Source organism: Dermacentor silvarum, chromosome 3 (genome assembly GCF_013339745.2).
Source record: "Dermacentor silvarum isolate Dsil-2018 chromosome 3, BIME_Dsil_1.4, whole genome shotgun sequence".
NCBI lineage: Eukaryota > Metazoa > Arthropoda > Arachnida > Ixodida > Ixodidae > Dermacentor > Dermacentor silvarum.
In genome coordinates, this window is record NC_051156.1 from 23,957,526 (window position 1) to 23,975,137 (window position 17,612).

The following is a 17,612-nucleotide window of genomic DNA, read 5'->3' on the forward strand; positions in this document are numbered from 1 at the left end:
ACACTCAAAGGCACTCACTCGCACTCATACTCACTCGCACTCGCACTCACCTGCACTCACACTCACTGGCACTCGCACTCGCAGTCACCTGCACTCACACTCACTGGCACTCGCACTCGCACTCACCTGCACTCACACTCACTGGCACTCACTCGCACTCACCTGCACTCACACTCACTGACACTCACTCGCATTCACCTGCACTCACAATCACTGGCACTCACTCGCACTCACCTGCACTCACACTCACTGGCACTCACTCGTACTCGCACTCACCTGCACACACACTCACTGGCACTCACTCACACTCACTTGCACTCACAATCACTGGCACTCACTCGCACTCACACTCACTGGCACTCACTCGCACTCACCTGCACACACACTCACTGGTACTCGCTCGCACTCGCATTCACTTACACTCACATTCACTGGCGCTCACTCGCACTCACCTGCACTCACATTAACTGCACTCACTCGCACTCACCTGCACTCACTCTCACTGGCACTCACTCGCACTCACCTGCACTCACACTCACTGGCACTCGCTCGCACTCGCACTCACTTACACTTACATTCACTGGCACTCACTCGTACTCACCTCCACTCACACTCACTGGCACTCACTCGCACTCACCCCTTTGAAATGAGTGCGAGTGTGAGTGAGTGCACTCATGAGTCACTGTGCCGATCTATACCGCTCACAATTCGTGTATATTATTAACGAAGCTTCCAATTTAGCACCTGTTGCATCGGGAGTGCGCCAAGGCAATGTTTTGGACCCAGGTTGATTTTTAATATGCATAAAAGATTTGCCTTCCCGATTACTTGGTAACAGCCGTCTATTCGCTGACTATTGTATTTCGTACCGCGAAATTAATCACAGCTAGTGATAATCACCATATACAAAATTCTGCCTTTTCTTGGTGTCATGAGTGGCAGACGACTCTAAATGCCGAAAAATCTGGAACGCTAACAGTAAGAAACAGATATCTGAGTTTACTTACATTATTAATGACACACCTCTCACTTGTGCATTTCAGCGTAAATATTTAGGTGTCACTTTAACATACGCTCTCCGATGGGAAAGCCATGTTAACAAAATAACCTCAAGTGGAAATCAATGTACATGCTGAGCACTAGACCGACTCTTCTTTCTGAGAAGACACCTTCCTCTTGCGCCCCCAGATAAAATTTGCTGGCCTACAAAATGCTTGTTCGAGCAGTGCTGGAGCACGGCAATATTGTTTGGTTTCCGTACACAAAATAACACATTGCAATGGAAGGGGTGCAGAGGAAGGCAATAAGGTCATGTTTTAATAAATACAAATTAACGGATTCATTGACTAAATTATTAAAGAGAGCTGGTTTATTAACACTGCAAAGTAGAGCAAAACTAGCACGACTAAAGTTTTCGTTTCAATTTATTCATGGCGACATAAACATTGACATCAGCCCCAAACTCTCGCCCATGCTCGCTAAGCTCCCCTTCGGTCGGATTGAGCCAAGAGAGCGGGAAATAGAGGGAGAGATTGACTGTCCGTATACTTAGTCAACCACTTAATGCCGAAACAAACACAAAAGGGAGAACAAAGCGGTATCTATCATTGCATCTTCGCTTTTTCTCCATGTATGCGAGCGTGCGTGTCTGTTACTCTGTGCTAACTTGGCTAGTCCCTCTTCCGCTCTGCCTGTTTATATAAGGAGCCTGCACGTGTACGTTTAAGAGGGAATCAGGAAGAAAATTAGGCGCCATTCCACCCCCTGAACGCCGATTACCAGGGAAGCTGTAGCAAATCACACGGTATTAAACGTCTTCACTCAGTGGAAGTCATGGCAAAATTTGCCAGTCATAATTTGGATATGTCTGCCATCAGCTATCCAGCCCGTACATATTCCCTGGTGTAATAAAGAAAATGTCGCAGTTTCGCCCGAAAGGCGAAGCTTCGATTGCAATAGCAAATTAGTAAAGAGCTATACGATACAACGATAGTAGTTTAATGGGCCGTATAAACTTGTAAACATTCGCTTACTAACTAAATAGACAAGCACAGTGTCAGGCGCGATCAGGTAAACATGAACGCATCTCGCTCGATGACCGCGGAAACTCGCTGTCAGAACGCTGGAGTAAGGAGGCGCAGCTATAGCCGCGAGCGAATTGACCTTCGTGTCGCCTCTCGCTTCAAAGCGAACTAAACGTCGAAAACACGGCGCATACGAAGTTACTGGCTCTAGTTGAACATAGTTGACGTCGCAAATCGCTTTGAAGAGGCCTGAGGTGCGCGTGCGCCTCTTTCCACGTCGCAGATCGCTTTCGAGTTACGACACCCACACGGCCGCCGCCAAAGCAAGACGACCCCCCCCCCAATGCCTGACGCCACGATGCTCTTACACCGTGGCCTGACGCGTGACAGAAGCAGGGCGCTTCCGCCCCGCCTTTTCCCTCGCGCGCGCGAGATTGAGCAGCAAGTGTCGCCTGACCCTCGCAAGCTTGCACTCACACACGCAGCGTACCGCCGGCACGCTGCGACGATTTTAGCGTGTTTGGACTTCATACGGAACCTCACAACGACGTCCGCGACCACAGCAGAAATTCGCTTGGAGTGTCCATATAATTGCTATCGCAATATAATATATCTGCTTATCTCATTATACATTGTCTCACTGATGCCTGATCCTTGGATTATTATGACCTTAGTGAGTGGTTTCTATCTTGGCGTGCACAATCTGCTAGTGCGATAAGTCATCACCGCGAGTGAGCTTGTGCGCACAAGGCGCCTCCATTTTTCCGCAAGCAATGTGAACTGATATCACCTCTGCTTATCGTTCAAGCACTCATCACGTTCACACTCACTTCCACTCACAACCACTCACTCATGTTCACACTCACCTGCACTCACACTCACGTTCACACTCACCTCTACACACCCAGAAGCACTCACCCCGTTCACACTCACAGCACTCAGTCACGTTAACACTCAGCTCCACTCACACAGCACTCAGTCACGTTCACACTCATCTCCACTCACACTCACAGGCGCTCAACACGTTCACACTCACTTCCACTCACACTCACTGGCTCTCACCTCCACTCACTGGCACTCACCTCCACTCACACTCACTGGCACTCACCTCCACTCACTCACACTCACTGGCACTCACACTCACCACCACTCACCGTCACTCACTCGCACTCACACTCACTGGCACTCACTTTCACTGGCACTCACTCTCACTCGCACTCCCACTCACTGGCACTCACACGCACTCGCACTCACTTACACTCACAGTCACTGGCACTCACTCGCTCTCGCACTCACTGGCACTCACCTCACCTCCACTCACACTCACTGGCACTCACCTCCACTCACTCACACTCACTGGCACTCACCCACACTCACCACCACTCACACTCACCGGCACTCACTCACACTCACACTCCCACTCACGCGCACTCACTTCCACTCACAGTCACTGGCACTCACTTGCTCTCGCACTCACTGGCACTCACTTGCACTCACCTCCACTCACACTCACTGGCACTCACTCGCACTCGCACTCACCTGCACTCACACTCACTCGCACTCACACTCAGTGACACTCACTCGCACTCGCACTCACGCCTTTGAAATAAGTGCGAGTGAGTGTAAGTGAGTGCACTCATGAGTGAGTGCGCCGACCTATAGTACCACGTGGGCGATGCGTATGCCGAATTCCTCTCCCTTGCACTACTTTACTGTTTGTCGAGTGCGTTGAGTGTACGCAGCGTGAACGGAGTCACCCCTGGTTTGCTGTCACCTGCACATCGTCAGCGCTGCTGCCCCAGACTACAATCGAGCTACCCCAGGCGATGCAGATGCCTGTGGCCAGTTCGGCGCAGCGATTTCGGCGGCCACCTGTGTCTGGCTCTCTACCCTCGGCGGCTGGGAAAAGAGCCGGATGTCACCAATGGCTACAGTGGCTCTCGCCGGCAGGGCGCGTCCGCGCGAGCGACGCTTGCTCGTGCCAACTTCTGCGTCACTGTTTCCGGAGTCCTGTGCTGGAGTCGTGCCATCAAATCTGCAGAGCTGGTGCTGTGACCAACAGACGCCATTGGTGAACCCCAGAGACAATGTTGGCTCGCATGTTATGGAAAGCGCGTGAACATTTTTTGCCGGAGTATGTGTAGTGATTTAAGGTTGGGGGGTTGTGGGGATGCGCGACTCTCACGCGTCCCCTGATGTTGTTCTCCCCGCATGTCTCCTGTAGTCCGGCTTCTCCGCGTGGCTAAGCCCGGCGGCGGTCGTGGTGGTTGCGGCGCATTGCATGAGATGGCGCGAGTGTCGCGATGCTCACGCCGCCAAACGGCGGGGTGACTTGGGAGAGAAAGGTCGAGGGCACTTCCTCTTTGGGTTGGGATCCGTGAGCGACGCAGAAGTCCCGCGCCTGCGCCGATCCACGCTTCGTGAGATGTCTCGCGTGGCTCGGAGCGTTCACGGATCGTTCGAACGCACCATCGTTCGCGTGACCGTACACGTGAACGACTAGGCGATGGTGTCATAGCATGGAGCAAACATGTTCGCTCGCTATCCGGTCGCGGTGAGTCGGACTTCCTTGATTTGTCGCGCGCCCGTGTGAATGTTCTATTGGTTGTAATTCGGCTAGTATGCATTGGTGTATGAAAGGTGCAATAAATGCCCTTGTGATTTTTTGCACTACTCTGTTGTCATTCCTTTATCCCAAGAGCACATGTGAGACCCCACAAGTGAGAGAAGAATAGTGGCTTGATGCGTGCCATCCTCCCACGTGCTCAATGTTGGAGGTCATGTGAACAAATGCGCCATGGGAGTAGAGGTGTAGAATGAGGAGTAGAGGTGAGTGCCTGCCTCCTCCTCTACCCGAGCCGTGGCTGCGCATGGCTGTTTGTGAGACTGAACACACATGCGGGCCACGCGCCATAATTGGAGGCAATCTACAGCAGGTGTGAAAGCTGAAAAAGCCTACATGTCTGGTCGCTTCACATGTGCTGTTTTCCTCCGCGCCAACTGTTGGAGGCTGCGTAATCTCAAGTGCGTTCAAGGAGTACCGACACAAAAATTTTTCATCTTGTTTTTTCTGCTATAATAAGTAGTTAATGACCCAGTAATCACGGAGCGAAACCTCATTTGCTTCAGAGCACGACAGGTAAATTATATGGAGTCTTGTCTGTAGCGACCAGTCCAAGTTTGTTTCACAGAGCAAAGAGATGGGAAAAAAGGGATTGTAAACACAGTGGGCACGTGATCGGACAAAACTGCGACATATGCAAGCTAGCGCACTCACTGGTGCGTGAGCTTCGTGTTGCTGGTTCCTCTGCTATGCCTGCACATGCTTTGCGATGTCGTCCTCGTTTTTGTCGTCCAGCCGCGACTATTTCCTCCAGGCGGGAGTTGCCACCATTTTAGACGTGGCCAACCACTTTTGATTCGATCCACTACAAAGCAGCGACACGGAAAGTGCGGCCAGCAACAGCTATATGAATATGCGTATGTGCTCCGCTAAAAGTAGTACGAAATATTCGTCGAGGGTGCTTTGGGAATGAAGCATATTCCGGAGAACGACACAAGGCGGGGTAAAATTTGGCACAGCATCAGGCTTGGGGCTACGTAGTCTTGGTGGAAGATCATCGGACTGCTCTAAGCTCGGCGCGCCTCAAAATGAAGCGAGCAAATCTGGCTGCTCTTCAACAGGGTCCATTCTAAGCGTCCAGTAGCGCGCACGAACTGGGACCACTTCTGCCGTTTATCGACGTCGATGGCAGCAAACAAGCATGCCGGGCAAGCTGGCGATCGCTGCGAAACGGTATAGGCCTAGCTAACTGGCCGTCTGATCCGGGGCCGACGGCCCTTACGATCTGTTCGGAGATCGTAATAAAGCACTATATTCGTCAACACAATCAACGTCTGCACAGTTATGTCGCTCATAACTGACAGTACAATTAATTTTGCCGACGCCATTGGTAGCGATGAGAAAACACGTTAGTAAAGCAAGCCGCTTCGTAGAGACGATTAATTTATACGGCTGATAAAACAATGGAACTTATTTCGTCTAGTTGTCTAATGCTTTACTATCGCTATCAATGCCTTTCCGGTGCGACATTCTTTTCTTCCCAATCCTACGCAAAAGGAGGGCGCACACTGCTCTGCTTGCTCCGGTTTTGTCTCAGCTCCCCGCACGTCTTTCCTCGTCATTTTTATGGCATGCGACATTGCAATAATTAGTGACGCATCGAACCTTCCCTTTTCACTCCCTTTTGTTCAAAAGGTGGTCCTTGGAAGCGAGAAATTTAGTTCAAAATACAGTTGAATCTCAGTGATACAATCACGTCTGATACGAATTACAGGATGATATGAATTTTACCCAAGTCCCGGCTCAAGTCCATAAGTCTCGGCCCATGTCCGTAAGCTTAGAACGTGCTAAATTTCTAATGTCCCGAACCACGTTTTCTGCCGCAGTGGATGATGTGAACAGTCGAGCCGCTGCACAGTCCCCGGCGAAGGAGGCCCCGACGCGCTAGACACTGACTGTTAGTGGCTGCGCAGATGCGCTGGTTGCATTCCTGTTGCCAGGGGGATCTACGTAACTCTGCCGTGACTCCACTCCTTGGGGGAAAAAAAGAATGCCTTTGCTTTCTGCAGTATCGTGCAACTTGTTAGCCGTTTTCAAACACCTTTAACATTAACAGGAGCCAGCAATCACACATGGCTCAGTCCTGCCGTGTCGGCAAGATCTTAAAATTCACTTCAATGGGTAGCCTTGTCTCTATATTGTTCTCCATCATCTTCTATACGGTCTCCATCATCTTCAGTGCCTGATGACAATTAGAAACTTTTCTGCTATTGCACTCATCTGATTGCACGATACGAAGTAGCTTTGCCACCGCAATGTAAAGCAATAAGATTTCCTTATTGCACACAAATCATCTCCTTCTCAGGAGATGACTTGGTAGAGATCAGGTAGAAGCTAGGATGTTTGAGATTGAGATTTGAGATTGAGAGTCCGTGAAGACTGCGACCGCGTTCGTGCTCGTGGTGGTAGCGAGAGTGATCGCCGCTTCTTCCACTGTCTCCGAGTTCCGCACCCTGACGGTGGCGGATGCCAGTTCTTTGCCTCTCGAGTCAACCACACTCAGGGCGTATGCGGTTTTGCCCGGGTATTTCTACGCATCTACGTAGCGAGCATCTGGATCGTGCTTGTGGCGTCTTCGGATGGCGTCGACTCGAGCGAGCCGGCGTCCCCGATGATGGTAAAATGCATGTTGCGCGGTAGTTTGCCGATGCTCAAGGAATGATTGAGATTCAACTGTATATGCAAGTTTTAGTGCATAAGCCTGTTTTGTATAACTGGGTTTGACTAATTACTAGGGGTGTGCGAACATCCAAGTTTTCAATTTCGAAGTAAATTCGAATAATGAAAACCGAGTGCGAATCGAATCAAATATGTTTCCAATATTTTTTTTTTTGAGAAATGCAATTTTTTTCACCAACCAGGGGTACGAAAAAAAAAAAAGTTTATTGCACAGCAAATAACGTACAGGAAAATTATGCTGTGTGGTCAACAAAATTTTCTAGCACAACACTTTTGCTTGAGAGTATCATAACTGCAGTTATTTAATGTTGTCATGAACGACACGTTCGGGGAGCAGAGACACTGTGCTGCGTGTCACAGTTCTTTCACTGGACATACTAGAGTCTGGTATGGGCAGGTATCTTCGCATGTCGAGCCAACAGTGGGCACCATGCTTAGACCACCACTGGCCTAAAATTTTATCATGCACATATCTTTCAACCTGTGCTTATGGCAGTGATGATTGCTACTGGTGGATGAGCTTATCAATTCTTTCCACAGTGCTGACGTGGAAGGAGCCTCTTCAGAAACTTTCCTTGTTGAGCACATATCTGGGTTCCTTGGCATTGAAAGTTTCCTTGCCTCTTCTAAGCCACCTTTTATTCCAGTCTGCCAATGAAGCATCCTGGGGGTACAACGAGGGTCCAATAACATTAGTCTAATTTGTAGTTTGGAAATAGTCCGATTAGTACCAGACACACCTGCTGGCTGGTGTGCCCAGATGCACGAAGAGGCAGCACCAGTGTGGGTAATTGAGTGTCGGGTAGCCATAAGCACCAGCAGGAGACTCGTGACGGTGCCCCGTTTCTACTTTTGATATGGTTCATTGCACAGCAAATATGCTTCACCGCAATACACTCTGTATGCTTCCCGCATAACACGACTGTACTGCGGCGAAGTAGACTTAAAGAAGCAACAAAAACAATTTTCGGGGCTTCGAATAGTAGAAGTGTCTTTTGAATTGAATTGAACACAACCAATCCGAATCGAATATTCCAAGTTTAGAATATTCGCAGACCGCTAGTAATTACCACTATGTAACATGGATGGGTGAGTGTTGTGAGTGGCTCATCGCTTTGGACTCACGCTTCATCTTCAGCCGTCTCTTCAGTCAGGTGTGCTTGGTCATTGAGCATCAGGGCCTTCTTGCGTCCTAGGAAACGCTCAGCCTCAAACACATTCTCCAGGTGTGAGCCCAGCTTGACAATGAGCTGCAAAGACAGAAGTGAAGCATCCTTTAGCACTAACATTTATCTATGAACCACAGTATCAAAAATAGACATATTTTAAACATTATCTTTAAGAAAACTCTGGCTATCTTTCATGCATGCCACATGGACTGGGCTTTTGCAGGGCGGTTGTACACATCAAGACCTCATCGTCCCTTCCACACAGGCCCTGCTGTCTTCCTTGCAAATAAAATCTGTCTCACAAAACAGTGGAAAATGTATGCTTCAGTATCTGCGCCTAAGATTTAATTAATCTATGGTAGCCTGTATTGTACTGTATCTGCACCTCTAGCAGAAAAGTCGGGAGTCACTGAAGACAAACGAAACATAACAGAGTTAAGGTGTGGTTTCATTTGCATATAGGGCTGATTTCATTCTCTCAGTTATATTCATAATAAAGAAACAACCGAAACAAAGACTCTTGCCCACTGCTAACAAATGGCAAACGAGTGGAGGTCCCTTGGCTTCAGTTCCCTCATCTTATCGTGAACATGACAGGGCGAGAGAGAAAAAATATTATGCAGTTCTAACACACATGTCACAATCTGCACACATGTCACAATCTGTGTGACCCGGCCACAAGCATTTCAATGGGGGCGAAATGCAAAAACACCCACGTACATAGATTTAGGTGCACCCCAGGTGGTCCAAATTATTCTGCAGTCCTCCACTACAGCGTGCCTCACAATCAGATCGTGGTTTTGGCACGTAAAACCCCATAATTTAATTCAATATGTGTGGCTTGGGTGATTGGTGATGCTTATCTGACGCGACTGGTTTGGCAGGTTTGGTTTCGTTTGATGGAGGAATCGTAGTGGTACAAACCCATTCTGGAGGATTGGCACAGAACACACACAGCCGGGTGGCACATACTGAGTGGCTCAATCAAAGAAGACAAAGAAAATCGAGGAATCTGTGAAATACATTCCATTAACAGATTGATGTTCTTGAAAGATGCCTGTGGGCCGGCATTGTATGTTTCAGTTTTGTGTAGAAAATTATTTTCTGGTTACAAAGAACAAGATTGGCCATATTTGCAGGCCCAACAGGCGAGAAAGCAGGCAAAGAAAGTTTTTACTTTAAAGAAACGACATTTATATTTCTTAGCTCACTGCTGCTGAGCACAAGGTCAATTTCCAAACACATTCTGAAAGCGCGCATGCAACTCCAGGTGGTCGAAATTATGAAGCCCCTGTGTGGCATCCATTTATGAACCAATCATAGTCACTTGTTGCCCCTGCTCTAAAGTGAGCCACTTACGGACTCAAAAGGAGACTTCTGTCAGAGAGGTAACCCACACACACCCTTTGCCCTTTTTGTGATCCAGGGCTTGTGACACTTTTATGTAGAGAGATGGCAGCACAGGCATGGGGTCCAATGGACAGTAGAACCTCGTTGATACCAACTCGTTACATATGATTTTCCGGCCCCAACGTTCAGGATCGAGAACACAAAAAATGACCCAATATAGCTACGCTTCTTTTTTACCGATTCATACGTTCCCGGACAACACAATCTTTTGGCACCTACCAGCCATGCAGGTGAGCATCTCACAATGGTGCTGGTAAGCAACCTGATATAAATCAGTTTTCCTAATGTCTATAACACGAAATGATATGCACATGATTGTAAAATGTGCAAGTGCAGGCATCAGCATGCTGAAGTAAACTAAGCGAGCCAGGAATACTCCTAAACTACTGTGCTAACAGCCACCACAGAGCAAAGAGAAAGATCACATTTGGCAGAAGATTTTTTATTTTTTTTTCTAGAAAGTTGCACCACCTCGAGAGCGACGCTATGTGGTTCCGAGAATGTGCGCGTTTTTCCAAATGTTTAGCTGCAGGTGTGGAAACACGGCAGTGAGGCTCAAAGGTTTAAACTGGAATGCAAAGGTAATAAGGGAAGACAACTTGCCACCAATGGGAGCTGAACCCTCTGCATTATGTGCGCTATGCTATGCAATTAAGCTACCACGGTGACCATCCTTTTATCCGCTTTTTTGCGTGTAGCAGATCTAGCCAAGGAAGTGTGAGTCGGCATGGCCATGGCGGCAGATGAGGTTTTTAAGGTACGTGTCCCATTGCATGTCAGCAGTTCAATGTCAACAGGTTTAGTACCGCGTGAAATGTTGCATATCAATTCTCTAACTTAATTCAAGAATGCACATTAGATGAATAGTCTTGTCATAACATGCCAACATCATAGACCTTACACACTTTCAAGCAAACAATTAAGTGAAATATTTGACTAATGTGTTATAGCTGAATAGCAACTAGCGTACCATTGCCCTTATTGTAATGTACTGTGCAATCAAGTTCTTGTTTTCTTGTTTACTTTGTTTAGCCTTACCTGAAATACGGACATTATTTTCTCGTGCTATAGTATTTGTATTCACCATGCTGTGTTATACTTCTTTTTCTGATTGCGTAACTTCTCTGTGGCCTTACTGCAGGCCCCGACCCCCTTTGGGTGTCCATGACGCATAAACAAACAAGCCGCTGCTTTTGCCCCAGCAAACTTGGCCCATACTCACGTCCAAGTAGAAGCGGTCCAGCTGTTGTGGCTTGTCCTTGAAAGCATAGCCTACACGGAAATCCAAGCTGGACAGCTGCACAGCCACAAGAAAGAATGTTCACATGACACACAAGCTCCCACACATCTGGGATGTCACCAGATTTGGTAAAAACAAAAGGGCTGTCCATTTCACACGAGCCTTGTGACGAAATGCTTGGAAACGAATGTTGTGCTGAAAGCTTTTTTTTCCCCACACTTTTGGGCTCTCTTTCTTTCAGAGTAACTTCTTAGAGAAATGTTTACCACCTAAAATGATGCTAGCTTCCTGCTAGCAATAGGAGCAGGCAAAGTAAAATGCAGAAATTATTGTGCTGCAAGATGGAATCCCTTTTGCATTGCTGCTGGTATTTCCCGATTTGAAAGTACTTCATATGAATAAGTTAATTTGCAGGGGTGTGCAAATGTTTGAAACTTTCAAATACTGTCCTATTCAATTCAGCCCTTGAAGCAAATGGTTCAGAATTGTTGACTGTTGGGCCAGTTGGTGCATCATGTTGGACGGAATAAGGATGGAAGGAAATAATGTGAGAGCCTGTCCGTTCACCTTCCACTCTTATTCTGCTCACAACCAAATGGCACATTCGCTATTGTTGATATTTCTTCAGTAGTGTACTTTCAGTCGTCAACTGTACATGATCAGACACAAAAGTGAAGCAAAAAATTTGGCAACATTTATTGCAGCCATAATGAACATAAAGCACAAGAAGTTACGTAGTAGAGCATGCTGCATTGCTCAGAACACCATACTTGGTCAGCTAGACCATGATCACAGCACTCAAATTTCACTCACACACGGCACCTGGCAGTACTACAGTCAATCACGGTATAACGAGGTTTATTAGAAAAACAACAGCTCGAAGGCACTGTAGTGCGACTTAAGGCGGGTAACATGCACTGTCTCGTGCCCACAATGAAACAGGTCTGGCAGAGGTGTGAGGGGCTCAACAATGCAGTTTACAGGGGATGTGGCACTGATGATATGGTACGGACCGTGATAAATATAAAATATGCCAATCTGAAGCTTTGAAAACCACGTCTCCTCAGATTATGAAAGTGGCAAATTATTGATTTGTTTCTCCAAGGCCGAGTTCAGTGCACAAAAGTTCTTTTTCCTTTTTTTCTCCCTTTTTTTTCAGACGAGTGTTCTAAGTCACTCCCACTGCAGAATGTTCTTTGATTGCAACGATAACCCTAAAAGGCCCCCGGCCATGAGACAGCAGTGCGGCTCACGTGCATTGAAGTACACTTTCATTCATGATAAGGTGGACCAGGATAAGGTAAGGTAAGACCAGGATGCAGTGCAGAAGCAAACCAGCCTATATGTGCTGTTCTGCCATCAGTGCACTTGTACTGCGATTGCGCGTGAACGTGCCTGGCTGAGAGTCCGTTATACTATGCCATTTAAAGAGCCGATTGTTGTACATTGGAAACGAGTCAACCAGGCAGAAGCCATTAGTGCATTCCCACTGACGAGAACAACTGATTCAGCACAGACTGTAGGCCTGTGAATTGCACAGAGAGTTTTGCGTGCCACTCCGTGATAATCATTCGCAAGAAGCGGATGTGGCGTGCAGTGGCTTTTTTAAACGCAAACTGTAATGTCCGAGTGTGCAACATGATTGGGGCCAACAGTGGTGGTGGACAGGCTATTTTGATGGCGACGTGCTGCGTGCCACCTAAGTGGTGCAAACTGGGTGCAATCGTCATGAGCCAAGACAAGACAGCATCACAACCAAGGCATGCCGAGAAGCAAAGGGTTTTCAGTGCATATCACACGCGGTGACTTATAACCTTTCATCAGAATAGGTCTTAGAATTAGTGCCAACTGTACTTTGTGTACGGTAAAACCTCGTTAACTCGAATTTGACGAGACCGGAAAAAAAAAGTGCAAATTAAACGAATGTCGAATTATGACGGGTATAAAGAAAATAACAAACAAATGCGTACTATGTCAACTCACTTTTATTTACTGGATAAATCAGCAAATCCTGTTTGTATTTTGCGCAAAAGCAGTGCAGAAGCTGCAATTCTCGTCATCTTGTGTCTGATTAGCGCTTGCAGCAGTGAAGGCCTCGCGACAGCATGCCTCCTTAGCAGCGCGGCCGCGGCGCGCGTCTTCATCAGAGGCATGCTTTTCACTACAGCGGCCACATCTCGATTATTTTAGCCAGTGAACTGGTCGCCAACAAATTGTCCGGCCATTGTAATGTAGACAGTGCTCTTCATCCTCGACATCTTTGCACTGCGTCAAAGCAAAACTGGTTTGCCACAACACTTGCGGAAGAAACCGCAGCCGCTACCGACGCTGACCTTGCAGTTCTGAAGGCAGGTGGCCGACGCACGCACAAAGACAACATGAAACTACCGTTTGCTGCAATAACTGCGGACGAAGCCGCGGTCGCTATCACCGTGATCGTGGATGGCGACTACGCATTTTTGAAGGCACATGGCCGACGCGTGCACAGAGTCAAAACGAAACTACGGTTTGCCGCAACCGCTGCGGACGAAACCACGGCCGCTACCGATGGTGACCTTGCAGTTCTGAAGGCACGCGGCCGACGCCCGCCCCGTGTCAAAACGAACTACTGTTTGCCGCAACTGCTGCAGATGAAACCGTGGGGGCTATTGACACCATCATGCGTGACGACTGCGCAGTTATGAAGGCACATAGCCAGTTGCCAACATGGTGTTATGCGTGGCGATAAACGCAAGAATAAAGGCTTTAAAAGGCCCAATGAGGCATGAAGCATTCCGGTTTTGCTGTCACGTATTTCCGATGATGACTATGGCGATCTGGACTTGGCGAGCGCAGAACCAGGGAATATATCAATGGCTCGTGGAACCCCCAGGTGGGCCTGCGGAACCCCTGGGTTCCACGGAACCCACTTTGAGAACCCATGTCTTAAAGGTAAGGCATTCTCGGATTAAATGGTACTTCTTGTAATGAAACGCCGGAATGCCAACAGGAATGCAGGTGAAGACATCCTAGACCAGTTCCAAATGCAATGTGAAAAGTACGATGTACATTTTCCTATAGGAGCTCTTGGATGACTTCGCACACAATTGTCCGGTGAAATCAAGTCTTGTAGGTTCTAAAGGTTTCGTCCTTTCAACCTGGCAGATTGGAAGCGGCAGGTATGGCATCACAACGGGTTTTGTGCGAAAATGGATGCATAGGAAGCATTGGTTGATTGCTTTCTTTGCTGCTTGTCATGCTCTTGGGATCCAAATCGTTCGTGTATGTTGTGTATCATCGCCGTTACTCCTCCGTGCATGACTCGACAATGGGCGTCTGCAAATACCAGCTCTGTGAAACAATATCGACTCGGAAGTACAGTATAGACCACTTATAACGTAACCGCTTATAGTGCAGGACCGGATATAGTGTGGTCTTTTCAGAATCCTGTTAATCTTCCTATAGCACTCCATGTATACACGTATCACTTATATCACGTACGTACGGTGCAGTTGCGGGAAACGAAATACCGGTTACAGTGCGGCTGCCTGGGAGTACGGAAGTCAGCGGAGACGGCGAACGCTCCCCTCAAACGGGCGCCCCGAGGAGTGCTCGAGGAAGAAAGAGAGACGAAGTGGAGGAGAAGGGCACGTGGTGCAAACGAACAGCCAGTAACGCTGAAACCAGAATCTTGAGTGCGAGTCGTGAAATATCACGGCGCGCATAGCGAGCGAGCGCCAGGAAACTGCCAACGCCGGCCAACACTCGCTTCACGATAATGGCAGTAAATGAAACTTCAGGGAGCGGGCGGCATCGGCACATCACGGCGAAGGGCGCACGCGGAGACCGTGGAATGTGAGGGAGGAGAGCGGCAGGGAAGGGGATTTTGCCTCGGCAACTCCGCCACTTAGGTGGCTCCCCTCGCCCTCCCTCGTAGCTCCCTCACTTTCGACTGTCACCGTGCGCGCCCGCCACCATGCAGGCGCCGCCGCTCCAGCCGGCCCGGCGCCAGCTCCCCGAAGTTTCGTTTTCTGCCGTTATCGGGAAGCGGGCGTTTGCCGACGTGGGCAGTTTCGTTGGCCGGCCTAGGACAGCACCGCTGCTTCCCTTAGCGCCGTAGCCGCGGTGTGCAAGGTCAACAAGTCACTAAAAAGTAGAGGAAGCATAAAGTAGAGGAAGCATAAAGGAGAAAGAAGGGTTCACTGCCATTTTCTACGCGTGGCTACGGTAGCGTGGCTGAGACGTCGGCACCTACATGACTGTTTCGGCGCAACGCAGAATCGGCAACCTTGCTATTTGAGAGAGAATAAAATTTCCACCGTGTTTTTTTTTTTTTTTGTTCGCGCGTGACATTGAGGGGTCTCTCCTAAGTTTTTACTCTATAGGCTGTTTCACATGCTGCGACTGGAGCGAAAAAAATTGGTGCGATCGCACGCGTCGCAATTTTTGGCGGTGCCGGAGCCATGCCGGTCGGAGGCGCCGCCGCATGAATTATTTTGAATTAACGAGATTCGACTGTATATTGAATGAAAACGTTCTAGCCGCATTCCTCGACTGTCACATACGCGTGGCGGCACGGTGCACATGTTTTGCATATGTGCGGGCCTTGAAAATTGTTGCTTTGGTTATAGTGCAGTACCGCTTATAGTGCTGATATTCGCGACTCCGGCGACTTACGTTATAAGCGGTCTACACTGTATATGACTTCTCGGCCCTTGTCACTCGAAAAACAGGGTCACACATCGTTGAAGCATAGCCTGCCTTTGCATGCTGTGCACACCAACTTGATGCCAACAATGATGCCTTCAATTTGCTCGTCTATAACGACGTTTCTACTGTCGAAGCCATCGTCAAAGACTGCCGCCGCTTCGAGGTAGCCAAAAGCCGCCATGTCGTCCCACAGTTTTCCCGGCTCCCAAACACACCTGCTACGTCCTCTTGCTCCGCTCTTACTGCCACACGACCATTTCAAGAGAACGTCATGCAAATCGTTTGCTGAGAGCTTGTGAATCCAGCCCCACTTTACCCACGATCACTTGACGGTACCTTTGATCAAGCGCCCTCAACCATTTCCATTATTTAGGAAGTTGTGCGGCAAGAAATTGGAAACCTTGGCATCCCTACTGCCCGCTCTGTCTCCCTACCTGATTCGGGTATCATTCCCATGGCTACAACCTGCAATGACCAGTATTTCGCTTCCAGACCACGCAATCCTGTTGAATGGTGAACCCCAGACGACAAACCGATATGCTTTCGCTGCCACCGAGTTCGTCATGTATCCCGCCACTGCTGCACCCCCTGGATGCCGCCATACTGGAGCTCATTCCCTGCTCCTCGCCCATATGCCGACGCTCGCTGTTATTCACCTCACCATCTGTACCCTACTTCTGATGCCCCTGACAGCCACTCCTCCATACGATCGCCGTCGCCTCAATGCCGTCGCTCCCTGTCACCCCAACCAAGCCACTTTTCCTCGTCAACCCGCCGGACAGAAAACTAGGCCGCGGAGCTCTCGGAGGTAGTGCTGCATCACGTTCGTCCTGTTGAAATCCTCGTTGACGCTCCTCACGAACACGAACCTAATCGAAGGAGATGTAGATGGTGTTCCATTGACGGCATTGGTTGATACTGGAGCCCAACTGTCCATAATGAGCATTAACCTCTCTAGTCGCCTCAAAAAAGTTCTTATGCCTGCCGTCACTCGAGCTGTACGCGTCGCCAATGGCGCCACTGTTGCCGTCAGGGGTATGTGCACTGCTCGCATTGAAATTGCTGGCCGCCAAGTTCCAGTCCTGTTCACCGTGCTGACCAGTTGCCCTCATGACCTAAATCTTTGGGCTCGACTTTCTGACGACGCATTCTGCCCTCATCGACTGTTCCACCGGTACGCTGTGCATCGAGCTTCCTCTTCTTTCAGACGATCGCCCCGAACAACCCTCTGCACTACAGCATTTGTTCGTTTACCTCAAAAAGCTCAAACCTTCGTCGAATTGGCCTCAACGGCAACTGTGCCTGATGGCGACTATGTCGTCGCACCTATTCGTGATGTCCTGTTGGCGCGCGACATCTCTATGCCACACTCCGTCAATACCCATGCCGCTAATCGGATGTGCCTGCCTCCCCGTTTTAAATTTTGGCTTGACGAAGCAAGTGTGACCTGAAGGCATAGTGCTGGCCAGGCTCCGGTCGGTGACAGACGACCACATCACTGCTTTTGCAGCCAACGCGTCTCCAGATTACCCGCAGGATGCCATGAACCTTGACAGCACATTACGTCCCATGGTCGCTCCAGGCCTCACAGCTGACCAAGCAGTCACCCTAAATCGTCTTTTGTTTTCCTACCGCGACATATTTGACACTGACAATCTACCAGTGGGTCAGACGTCCCTTATTAAGCATCAGATAAACACTGGTGATGCTGTTCCCATTCACAGCTGACCGTATCGTGTGTCCACGGCAGAGGGGCAAGTTATTCAGCAGGAAGTAAA

At 48.9% G+C, this 17,612-nt stretch overlaps 2 protein-coding genes across 2 annotated transcripts in view; one reads left to right on the forward strand and one right to left on the reverse strand.

The window, feature by feature from the left end:
- Positions 1-17,612, forward strand: part of LOC125944183 (uncharacterized) — a 321,505-nt gene that overhangs the window by 173,144 nt on the left and 130,749 nt on the right. The window lies entirely within an intron of this gene.
- Positions 1-17,612, reverse strand: part of LOC119445384 (membrane metallo-endopeptidase-like 1) — a 127,937-nt gene that overhangs the window by 64,337 nt on the left and 45,988 nt on the right. The window contains exons 5-6 of the mRNA XM_037709690.2: positions 11,128-11,202; positions 8,452-8,576 (exon numbers count right to left, since the gene is read on the reverse strand). Coding sequence (XP_037565618.1) covers positions 8,452-8,576; positions 11,128-11,202 — 200 coding nt within the window. The remainder of the gene's footprint in view (positions 1-8,451; positions 8,577-11,127; positions 11,203-17,612) is intronic.